Source organism: Cyclospora cayetanensis, unplaced genomic scaffold (genome assembly GCF_002999335.1).
Source record: "Cyclospora cayetanensis isolate NF1_C8 unplaced genomic scaffold, CcayRef3 CcayRef3_contig_245, whole genome shotgun sequence".
Taxonomy (NCBI): Eukaryota; Apicomplexa; class Conoidasida; order Eucoccidiorida; family Eimeriidae; genus Cyclospora; species Cyclospora cayetanensis.
Window position 1 is genome coordinate 33,762 of NW_020312198.1, and position 11,983 is coordinate 45,744.

General features: G+C 53.4%; 1 protein-coding gene across 1 annotated transcript; it reads right to left on the bottom strand.

Annotated features, from left to right (window-relative positions):
• Window positions 1-335: 335 nt before the first annotated feature.
• Window positions 336-11,804, bottom strand: LOC113147500 (the record flags this gene model as incomplete). Its single annotated transcript, XM_026338274.1, has 29 exons — window positions 336-593; window positions 945-1,070; window positions 1,359-1,660; window positions 1,992-2,051; window positions 2,226-2,283; window positions 2,451-2,566; window positions 2,667-2,766; window positions 3,015-3,162; window positions 3,333-3,402; window positions 3,542-3,632; window positions 3,735-3,824; window positions 4,037-4,128; window positions 4,338-4,387; window positions 4,822-4,928; window positions 5,219-5,305; window positions 5,698-5,776; window positions 5,986-6,029; window positions 6,158-6,247; window positions 6,597-6,699; window positions 7,112-7,173; window positions 7,960-8,060; window positions 8,175-8,333; window positions 8,575-8,666; window positions 8,943-9,025; window positions 9,756-9,819; window positions 10,337-10,432; window positions 10,954-11,038; window positions 11,315-11,501; window positions 11,679-11,804. Coding segments are annotated over 29 exons (3,126 nt in total), but the record flags the coding sequence as incomplete, so codon positions are not given.
• Between the last annotated feature and the right edge of the window lie 179 nt (window positions 11,805-11,983).

The window sequence follows — 11,983 nt, forward strand, 5'->3', positions numbered from 1 at the left end:
GCAAACGTATATATATATATATATATATATATATATATATATATATATATATATATATATGCATACATGCCCGCCACCCACACTGCGAACGAACAGTCACATCAACAAATTTCCATATCTTTGTGTTGCCTGCAGTTCACGCCAGCGACCCCTAATATGCCTTTCCACTGCTGTGTATGTGTGTGTGTATGTGTGTGTGTGTGTGTGTGTGTGTGCGTGTGTGTGTGCGTGTGTGTGTATGCAGTGCCTCCCATTCCTCCCTTCCTTCGTGTTCTGTTGTTTCCACACCTGCAAACATGGACCTATCTCTCTACGTATCTTATTGCTATACGACTTCATATAAATATGTGTACACTGCTTGCCGCCCTGTCTAGCGGTGTTGCTTTTTCTGGCTTTGTATCCCACATGCTTTCTTCCGTGCGGTTCAGTCCAGCGGCGAGAGCCCTCCTGAATCGTTCTCTGCTGGTGTCATCTAGGAGCAGCAGCTTGAGGGTAGGAGCGGCGGACTTTTTTGGAGCTTGCTCTCCCTTGGACGCCTTTGGAATTCGCCAAGTCAGCTCGACCCAGCACGCCTCCCCCCCGCCGAATTCGATCTACAGGCAGCCGCCCCCCGCAAAGCATGAAATAGCCCGCGTATCGCATACAGCGGCAGGCGTCACTAGAGGCGGCATCAAGAAAACTTCTTGAGGGTCCCCCTAGGGTGATGTAAAGCAAGCGAGCCGTCCCCAGCTAGCCACAGATCGCTCAGAGAGCCTCACAGCATATGTGCATAGCTGAGCGAAGAACCCTTGACAAATTAGCCCCAAAAGAAAGGAAGGCGACAAGCCTGCTGTAGTACAGTGAGTTTCGGGTATATGCCAGGTCCTGGGGGTGGCCTACTCACTGCTGCTGCCTACACGTCCGTCAGGCTACCTCTGTCACCAAGCTGCAGCAGAGTTGCATACCTGTCTAATGCCATCTAGCTTGTATTTAATGCCTGGAGTGAGAAGATGCTCTTTCGCCGCATCGAGCCGGCGCTGAGTGCGTCCAGCCTCCGTACCGAAGATCTGCCGGAGCCACGCAGGGCCTCCCTGGAGGACCCCCGTGTGTAGGGGAAACACAGACAGCACCCTGACAAAAGCACAAAGCTGTAAACAGTTGCCTAGCGCGTGATCGACGCGTCAGAAATGACCGCATACATATATATATATATATATAGGAAACAGGCACACGACAGTGAGCATGCGCATACCAACGCAACGGGCAGGGAAGACAACTGCATAGCAAGAGGAAGACATAGCATATTTGCCTCAGGAAAGTGGTGCACGAAAAGACAGGAAAAGGCGCGCAGGGTTAACGAAGGATATGAGAGAACCCACAATACTGATCCTCGCACTCAGCAAGCCTTGAGCAAAAAAGCGTGAAAAAGCCTCAGCAGCAACACACGCACGGACAGACGCACTGACAGACACGCCATCGCCCTCTCGGTGCACTCCACAAAGTCCAAGTCTCACCTGTTCAATCGCTTCTTCCCTTTCTCTCTGGGCGTCGACTGACTCCAGACGCTGGATATCCGGATCTATCCAGCCCAAGAAGTTCCCTAGGCCTCCTCGGGGCCCCTGCCACTCCATCGCATCCGCCTCCAAGTCCAAGCACAGCAGCTGGACACCCCACTTCTCCTCTTTGGCGCACACACATAGACACGCATGCGTGCAAATCTACGCCTAGATGCATGCATGGGAGGGATCGTTATGCAGCAGCAGGCCCTCCAAACCACACACGAGGCCAAAATAGCAGCAGCTACCGCTAGGTGTGCACGGCAGCAGCCAGGGCTTGCGGAAGACACCGCCAGCAGCAACTGCAGAAAGAAACGGCAGGTGTGATGCTGTGATTGCACGAGCCACAGGGCTGTAACAGCCGCGCGGCGGACGCCACAACAGCGTGCAAACAAAGATGCTGCAGAGAGAAAAAAAGGCCAGGAACGCAGCGGCCAGCCAGAAAAAATGACTGACCTGTGCTGGTGGGGTCGAAGGCAAACCAGTACTTCCAGTCGATAAAAAATTCATGCAGATCTGAAAGGCATGCCACAAGCCTTGGCCTCCGGGCTAAACAGGTTTCTCCCGCTGCGGATGGAATGCTCCTCAGAGGTCCCTGTGCTACAGGGAGAACCCCGTCGGAGCGGAGAGTCAAGAGAGAGACACATGCGGATGCACAGTAAACACCTATCTGGAGAGCGAAAAGCTTACACATGCCAGTCAAAACGTACAAGCCCAGCCGATCCACTGGGGCGGAGTTGCTTGATGTCTAAGGAAGAAGCAGGCAAAAAGAGAAAGAGTAATGCGGCGATGGCGGCGGGTGCAAAGGACCACTGCACACGCGATTTCCACGGCAAGCAATTATAATAAGTGCACGCAGAGAGGAAAAGTAGAGGTGCAAGGGCGATAGGGAAGTGTGTGGGAGCCAAGGCCCACTGTGCGACTGATGGCAAGAACGGGATTGCAGACTACGTGGAGCTTGAGGTGCTGCATGAGGCACTCGGCAGACACCACGTCACGCAGCACATCCACCCTTTCGTCTTCGAATTGTCCTGAAGTCCAAGCCACGGAGCACATGGACTTCGTCATAGCCTCTCAAAAGAGGCCTGTAATGCCTTTTGTACAAACTCGAATCAATTATTCCAAAAATACCTGAGCAAGCTCTCAGGCAGCTTATTAAATCGTCCGCCTGATGCAGCACTTCCGTAATGAGGCAGTCGAAGAGCTCCTGCCCAACCTCTTCGTCCGAATCCTGCACCACAAACCAAATACATGCAGGAAACTTTAAAAGCCCATAATATACTTGCTCTCATTAGGAGGGGCCTCCAGCCCTTTCTCAGCATCCAGTGAGGGGGGTCAACTGCCATTACAGACGACGACGGCAAAGGGAGAGGATCCCACAAAAGGCGGATACGCGCATTTACAGTGGACAAAAACTCGCAAGAAAATCATTTAAAGAATTTCAAACACACACACACACACACATGCCCCAAGACATACCTTATGGATCCACCCAACCGCCAACCACTCGTCGCTAGGGAACCCCTTCACAATGCGCGTCATTCTGCTGTATTCGCGCATCACGATGATCCGAATACCACTTCCACGTCGATATGCATATTCCACTTCGGGTTGTAACGGCTCACGCCTGTGCGTTTTGAACCCCGAATCGCACAAGAGCTAAAGAATATCGCAGAGCTTTCAGCACTCCTGCCAAAACTCATTTGGAGCCGGTGTATCTACAAAGCAACGAACCATACATCCCAAATCCCCCTTCCCCCCCTCCACCCCCTCCCCAACAATCGAAGAGCGACTCACAAGCCGCGAGGCCTTTCGATAATGTAAAAACGGCAGTTTGTAGCGACTGCCATCTGTCGGACCGGCTCCTCTGCAGCACAAGAACATGCGCCAGAGACGAAACCATAGTATCTGCGACTCTATGTAGCACGACGCGCGCACTGGCTGGAGAGGTGGGGGGAATGCAAGGAAGGGCCAAAGTTCTTGGTCAGCGAATCCTCGTCTTTTACCGTCTTGGTGCTCCAGGGCATTCCACCAGAGTACCGGGGCAAGCTGCAGAATGCGCTCTGCGGTTCGAGAGTGTGAGGAGAGTAGCAGTTCCTTAAATCGCAGACCACACCGCCGTACATAACCAGCGCTCAACCCTTGGAGCTACACATGAAGGCCCTCCATGCAAAAGATACAGCTAAACACGAGCCTCACTAGGGTCCGTTTGAAGTAGTGAATGTTCGTCAAGTCCATCAGCTCGTACATCACGGAGGGGCGAATTGGGTAGTGCAGGAACACGCGGGCCTGCACACCGTAGTGAACAAGTTTGAAAAAGGTGTCGAAACAAGCTGCTACAGGACGAAGGCGTCGGTATGTAGCAAGCGCGTGCCGAAAAAAAAGGACCCCTCCTCAAAGAGTTCCCTAAATGCCCCATTTAGCCGTCATGAAATCCTCTTTTGGAGCTCCTTTTGGCCCTACAAACAACCTTAACGATCAAGGCATTGTGTTGATTTCACATAATGCAGTGCCTCGATAGCGTCATAGCTGAGGCCTTGAGGACAATGCTGCATCAAGGCCGAAATAATCGATATGCAGTCGACGCGCATCCCTGCACATTAAACATATTCGCCGGGGAATTCCCCAAAAACTGCGTGACAGAAGGAGTAGCGAAATAGGGCCATCCAACAAACAGCCTTAGAGAGGGCCTCCCTGAAGCGCCTCTCCATAGAAATCCAAACGCAAGAACCTCCACAGCACCCACGCCTCTTCCCCTTCCCCAAGCCAAAAAGGCCAAATAGATAGCTGGAAAATGCTTACTTTCGCGTTGAAGACCGAGTCTGGCCATCAAATGCGAAACGTAAGTGCCACTGCAGAGAGCCAAAGCACGGATGACCAGCAGCTCCAAGGCTTCTAGGGAGAGAAGTGGCATTTAAAACCAACAGCGCATTCAGTAGGGTGCGTCTCAGAAGGAGGACCTGCCCTGTTGCCTGCCATCCTGACTGCCTCAAAGCCAATTCCTTTACAGGCCCCTGTGTGCACTTCGACTTCCAACTACCTCTTGCTTCTCTTCTGTTTTACCATTTACCTGCCTTGGGTTCCCCCCAAACGATTACCCCACTGCCCTGTATTACTCCGCGCTTCCCCAGCCGCGATTCCTAGCCCCTAGGTAGAATAACATGTACGCATGTGTATGTCGGTGTATATGCTGGCAGCCTCCAATACTTCTACTTTGAAAGCCCGCCGCATGCATTCATGCACGGGCATCTCCGGGGCCAGCATGCTCGCCACGCAAAGAACGTACTGAGAGCTGCCAGCGTCAATCGCCAGATCCATGATAAGCATCGATACGAAGAGCTGGATTGTAGTTACGGGAAAGAGCCTTTCGTATGTCTTCTCTACAGCCCAATCCTGAAACACATGCAACACGACCACCGCAATCAACTCTGCTAGACTACATTTACACGTGCATATATATATATATATGTATAATCGCCATCGACTCTATAATGTCTCTAACCATACATTCGCAAACAATGGCCGCACAACGCTCAAAAGCGGAGTTCTGCACCTCAAAATTTGTAAAAGAACCAAGGCCTATGAAAACATATATATATATACATATATGCATTCTGGAAACAGCCTACACTGGTAGCAATTTCCATCTACGGAGGCGCCCTAGCCCCAACACCCGACCCCACCTGCACATCCCTCTCCTCAGAAAACTTGATGTACGGAATTTGGCGAGCAAGAGTTGCGTACAGTCCAGCGAGCTCCATGCAGAGGATCTACAAACGCACAAAAGCGAGTTAAGAAGACGTCGAAATCGAAAGGACAACTAAAAGGCTGCCAGGGAAGGGGGAGCGAACGCGGCGCGTAAAGCAAAACGGGGTGCATACACGGATACCAAAGCGCCTGTATGAGAGAGTGCGTGCAGAGCAACACAAACGGGCTGAATCCCGTAAAAGACCCCCGTATAGCATGGACAATGCAGTTAACCCATCCAAAATGGGAGCGACACACCCCATTCCGTTCCCTCCGGCACTCCACCACATGCAGGCGCTGTTAACAAGGATCGGCTAACAAGGGTCGGCTAACAAGGATCGACGAGAGGTTGCAACTACGCATGCTCATGCAGATCTACGTCTTCACGAGCCACTGGCGCAGCAATGCTAAATACCTGCTCCTTAAGATCCAGCGGTCTTGTTGATGCTTGCCTGACGAGGTGGCGTAGGGGCACCATCATCTGCCGAGTGCATCTGCGCACAAGAACCTTGTGGGACAAGCGTAACCCAATAAGAGGCCCTTATGTATCGGCGCTCACTTGCGTGCCCGACGCGAATAACTTCCCACGCCTCAATACCCCCTCTTCGACTCCGAGGTTCGCGGCTATGAAGATTTAGGAGGGTATCGCCAGGGGTTAGACAGGGTTCTGGAGTATGATGCAGGGTCTGTCATCCTCATTTACTCTCCGACAATATCGTAGTTCAGAATAAGATCCATGGACTCCGCCTGAGTTACGAACAACGCGATACACGCACACCGAGGGTCAGGCCTCATCCCGATGCATCCGCGCGCGCAAGGGCACTTCACACACAACTCCCATCCAACGCCGCGGACTTGCGGGGTTCAAATCGTACCGGTTGGTGGGGCTCAATCTGGAGGACGCGCTGCATAAGTCTGCAGAATTTTGCGCCAACATTTGCTGCAGCAAAGGGCACAGCTTCGACCTGTGTACATACAGCGAAAAAGCAGCAGAAGCAGCAAGGAGCTCGGCAGCTCCTTTATTGGGCCCTATCTAAGAGTACCGTAGTGTGCGGCACTCAGGAGCGGATGCAGCAGTTCTTCTCCCTCTCGTTGCAAGCGCAGACCCCTGGCCTCTCGCTTGCGTGCATCGGATTTGCAGGGAGGTGCCCTTGGAAGGACACGAGGCCTCCAGGTCCTCTGCAATTAGAAGCGAGTGACGCCGCAGCAGACGCGTTGGCGGGGCGGCAAGAAGACGTATTCGGATCAAGTTGCACAAGGCGGAGAAGGCAAAAGTCTAGGCCTCAAAGATAAAGAGTTCGTCCCATTACCCACCAACGAAGTTAGAGTGCGAAGAAAGATGATGCGTCGGCATACGCGCAAAGTATCACTTCTCGCAACAGCAATGACCGGATATGCGATTGCCGCATATAGCAGCCTGTGACAGGGACACACAAAAAGGCATGCGAATCGAATAATAGCTCCTAGTGTTTACTCAAGCACGGCGTCCCAACATCATTGGTACATGATGAGAGTCTTCCTGCGCCTTCTAAGCAGTTTCTCGTTGTTTGAAACCACATTGTAGTAGTGGATAGCTATGCCTCTTGCGTGGGAGCGCACACGCGGCCCGCCACACGTATAATGGCATTTGCTCGCCGCAGCAATAATCCCCTGTTCTCATTCCCCGCCTGCTAAGCCCACGCTAGTAAGGCTACCAGGCGCTTCTACAGCCCTGTTGTCTTTTATACACACACAGCTCCACTGCAAAGACAATGCCGCCTCTGCACGAGACTGGAGGGAGCCTCTGCAATACGTACAGGGGTTGGAGCTAGCCGTTCCCCGCTCCTTACCTGAGGGTGGCAGCGATGATGTAGGCCGGCTGCAGCTCAGCAGCATGGAAGTTTAACCACAGCTGAGTAAAGCCACACAAACACAAACAGATGAGAAAATGAAAAAGCACTCCATAAAAGAGCGGTGAACGTCCGAACTCCTTTCGGTACAGACAAAGTGCGACAATAAAAAGGCATGCCAACAGCCGCGGCAGCAAGCACCTCGGTTGCGTGCACGAGATGTACATAACGGTTTTTTCGTGGACAAATTATCTATAAACGCTTCTCGTTCCGTCTGTGCGCCACCCCCTATGTATAGCGTCTGCTGGAGGCAAAAGGCAATGCAAGCAACGTGCGTGCCATCAGATGCTCTACAAGTGTCTTTCTACCTCTGCCTCTGACGCCCACTTACCCCTTGGCTGCCGTACAGATCCACGGTGTTATTCAGATACATTGCCGCAAGTTCCTCGTCTTCGAAACAGCACCCCACAGTCCGCAAACGCAGCTGCATGCACGCAATAGCAACGAAATACAATCCCCACCAAGCGGCCACAACTTCTTAAGGCACACTGGACGTGTCCGTGTGAAGCCATACCGAGCTCGAAGTCTGTTTCCATCAGTTTTTCTAAAAGTCCTTGCCGGCCCTGCGGACACGTTCCGGGACCGAACGCATGCACAGATGCACATGCAACCAAAAGGCTGCACGTCTATTCCGAGCGCACACGCTTCCATGCGCATGCAAGGGCAGCTACAATAAAAGCTACGCAGCCTGCAGCCCCTTGCTGCTGTCAGGAGAGCTGTGCCTGCAGAGGCTGCGCCTCCGGTAAGCAGGGGAAGACGGCAAGCGGCAGTGCGCTGCTGGGAAGCACCGAGGGCACGTTGCTTTCAGTTCCGTAAAGATCGGCATAGGCTGGATCCTCTTCGAGGTCAGCAGTAGGGGACTTGGACTGCTTGGAGGACGGTTTCTTGGCTGCAGAACATACAGGAAAATTCGTTTTGACTGCAACGTCCAGGTTGGCGCAACTCGAAATGCCCCTCACCAGAACCTAAACCGTAAGCCCCAACTTGAAAATGTACAGCTTACCTGGGGCGCTTTCCTGCTGGGCTTTGTTTCGGTTTTTCAACTTTTCCCTCCAGCTCTTTGGCTTTGCCTGAGTAATAGACTTCACCAGCTCGCTCCTCTTCTGTGGTTGGTGCAGCACTGCAAGTTCTTCCACATCCGCCTCCTCAGCGGCCTCTTCTTCTGCCTGTGGAAAAGCGTTTCAGGAGACACCGAGTCAGGCAGGCAGGCAGCCTTCTGCACGCCGTCGACGGCCTCCATGCAGATGCACCCTCCAGCACAGCCTCAGCAGCGATGCAGAGGCGAAAGAAAAGCCTCAGCGAGGCCAGACGGGGGAACACCAAGGAGAAAAAGCAACACTTCATCCCCCCCACGTCCAAATAAGGTCCCTCCCGAAAACGCTAGAGAAAGCCCCCTCCCCTACTTGCCTTGGCGATTTCGGCCTCTGCATCCTCAATATCCGCTTTTAGTCGCCCTGCCCAATACTCCGCGTTTTCCTTAAGAGCCCTCTGTCTCCTTTAACCACACACCGGAAAAAACCCGCACATGCCAACCAACCGGCCTAGTGTTTCGGGGCCTCACGCCCGTGCATAGCCGCGCACGCACCCCGCTTTCTGCTGGGAGCTAGCCATATCCTTGCTAAAGCATAGCTTCCATTGCCAGAGCGTTGCATTGCTCTCCCCGAGTAAAAACACAGCAGCGGACGCGAACAGCCGCAACGCTGCGCAACGCGAGCGCCACTGCGTCGGTCAGCAATGGACAGTGCAAGAAAAAGATCAAGAAAAAACTCACGAGTGCCTTTGCGTCGTGCTGCGGCTGCAAAGGGGAGCGAGCAGCAGCGACAAACGTTCCGCTATGCACAAGCGGACAAAATCCTGTACGCAACACCGCCCGGCCATATGTTCCTCCATTAACGCCTTAATTATGAAAGAATAGCCGCTGCCTTAAGGTGTCCCACGGCAGATCTACAGCGTGACAAGGCCTGGCAACTGGCAGTACTGCAGTGAAAGCGGGAGGCTCGGGTTATGCGATGGCGGACTGTAGCATTAAGAGGCTGATGATGCCCCTCTGCTGCCGCTATCCCGTGAGAATTCGGCTTTAGGGGAAAGCGCTAAGTAGCAAACAGGACGGTGCAGGTAATAGCGTCACGGGGGGTTGGCTGCTTCGAAGAAAAGGACAGCAGCAAGAGCAACCGGGCAACAAAGCAACATGGCCTTACTGTCTGCTGAGGGGCCCTCTCGGACTCTTCGCGCTCATCAAGGTCCAGCATGCGGCGGCTGGCTTCTGCATCATCCCACATCTCCGACTCGCGGGTGCACAGCGCCTGTGGTAAGAGGTGGACAGCAGCTCTCTAATTCTCTCTCCGTGATTCCGTTTAAGCGCCTCGTCACCACGTTCATTAGGGGGCAAAACAGGGTTTTCCCAAGTGCACTTCTACTCTCCATCTCAACGCACAGCCCTGCCTCAGGAATACGCCTAGAGTTTGGCCCCAGTATTATGAAAGAGCTGCGCTCCTGTGCATGCAATGCACATGGATGCGCGTGTGCGTACATAAGCCCCCTGCACTGCGGCGACTCTCTGTTCTCAGACATGCTGCCAATGTACCCTTAGTCCGAGGTCCTTGCCGGCATCTGGGAGATCTGGCCACCCCTCTATGATGTCTGCGAGTCTGCAAACAACCCGGAAGGCCACCTTTTTCTTCGCGTTGAGCTTGTTCAGGCCGGAGAGACACGACACAAGAATCGGAACGTCTCTCCCCGTCCAGGTTCTCTCGACGACAACGTCGAAGCCGTCAGGGTGGCAGCTGAGGCGCTCCTCTGTTCCAAGAGCAGGCCCAAAAAGAGACACCACGGGCTTAGTTCTGCACCATCACAGCAACAGACGTGAGCTGCAAGAGTAGGCAACCGCAGCTTCAGCCACCACCAACACACAGGAACCTCGCAGGATTCACTTGTAGCAAGAAAGTCATGAAGATAATGTTGACCGCAGCTGAGGGCATTGTCGCATACATGAGCATCACGGATCGATTTACAGGTAATACAACCACCCAGGTGCATACAAATGGTCTAGAGACATATGCATGCATCCGTTTGCATGGATCCAAATGTTGCATACTGTGCAAAAGGGGGAGAAAGAAGGAGAGAAAGAAAAAAACTCAACAAGGAAACTCAATGTCGTATGCGGACCTCATGATGTCTCTAACATCTTCCACACGGGAGGCAGCGAGCAGGAAGTCCACGCAGGCCTTATTGAGGGCATGCATGTTCTCTATGGTCGATTTCCTGCATCAGACACCCCCCCGCCTCCTTCCCTGCATACGTGCCGCGTTTCTTTTCAGCCCCACTCTAAGCGCCTGCCTCTGCAGGTACCTGGCGAGGCCTCTGTAAGTGGCGTGCTAGGAAGGAGCCTGTGTGGGCGAGAAAAGGCTAAGAGACAGTGTGCATTGTTCCCTCAAGTCCGCAGCACCCTCTAAAGGCCTGCCACAGCCCATCGCTGCAGCTGATCGGCTTATAGCGTTGAGCCGCTCTATCGGAGGCAGCACTCTGCGCAGTGGTCCTGATCTCGCCTTGCCCCATGCGAAGGCTGCTCAGCATGTGTCTGTCCATGGAGCAGGGGATGTGCAGAGCGTAGAGAGAGATCCAGGAAAGGCAACCCCATGCCTTGCTACCCGAGGTGCGCCAAACAAGCAGCGATAATTGTCATATAGTCCTAGGCGTACCTGGCAGGCCATCTGGCAGTCGAATGATTTCTGTAAATGACCTGCATGACACATCTGAGTGCCTCTGTCGCGTGTTCCTCCCACAACACTGGGACAGCCTGAGGAGAATCCCAAGAGGCCAAGGACGTGAGCAGGAGCACTACCGTTTGCAGCACCAGCGAATTTAGCCCTGTGTCCATCCCGCACACAGCAGTTGATTGACAGCACAAGCCAAACTGTCAGACTAGGGGACTAACGATTGCCAGGTAGAAACGTTACTGCGATCGCTGCAACCTCAGTTCTGTTGTGTGTGCTCTTTGTGGCAGCATTACATGCTAGCCCCCTTTCTAGAGCCTCCTATTCTTCCCTAGCGCCTCCCTTTTATTGGGCATGCCGCTGGCTGCAGCACGATCATCGGAGAACTCAGAACTGAGGCGTGCCGCATCAGCCCGTCAACACAGCTGACCTATGTGGGGGTATGCCAGCCTGCGCAGCAAATTTAAGAGGAGGGCAACGGTCTCCTTCGTGAGGAACCGCAAAGGAATGCTGTTCAAGCACTCCACAGCGGAAACAAGGACCTCCTCGTCCTTGACCTCCAGGACGTCAAGAATCGCCTTCTCCCGATGCGCGGCAAAAAGGGCCTCCGCAACACCCTACGCGGAACCAGTCGTACACCGCAGCCGCCAGTAGAGACACCCCAAAACACGTGCTACCAAGTTTATGGACAGAGGGGGCCCTAAGGCGGCCCTAACTCCGTAGTGCGCAGAATTACGACTTCGACAAAGAGCGCCCGAGCCAGACGTTGGAATCAAGGTACAAAAGCTTCGCACCTGCACAATCTCGTCTGTTTGGTCCGTCAAATAATACGCGAGAAATCGGCAGATGGAGGAAAGCACCCGGCACGCATACGGATTGCTGAGACGGGAGAGCGGGATCCTTTCCGGGACATACGACAGCTGCACACTCACACACACACACACACACGCACATACACACACACACACACACACACACACACACACACACACACACACACACACACACACACACACACACACACACACACACACACACACACACACGCACACACATACATACCTACACACACATACATACATATCAACCCCCTTATAAA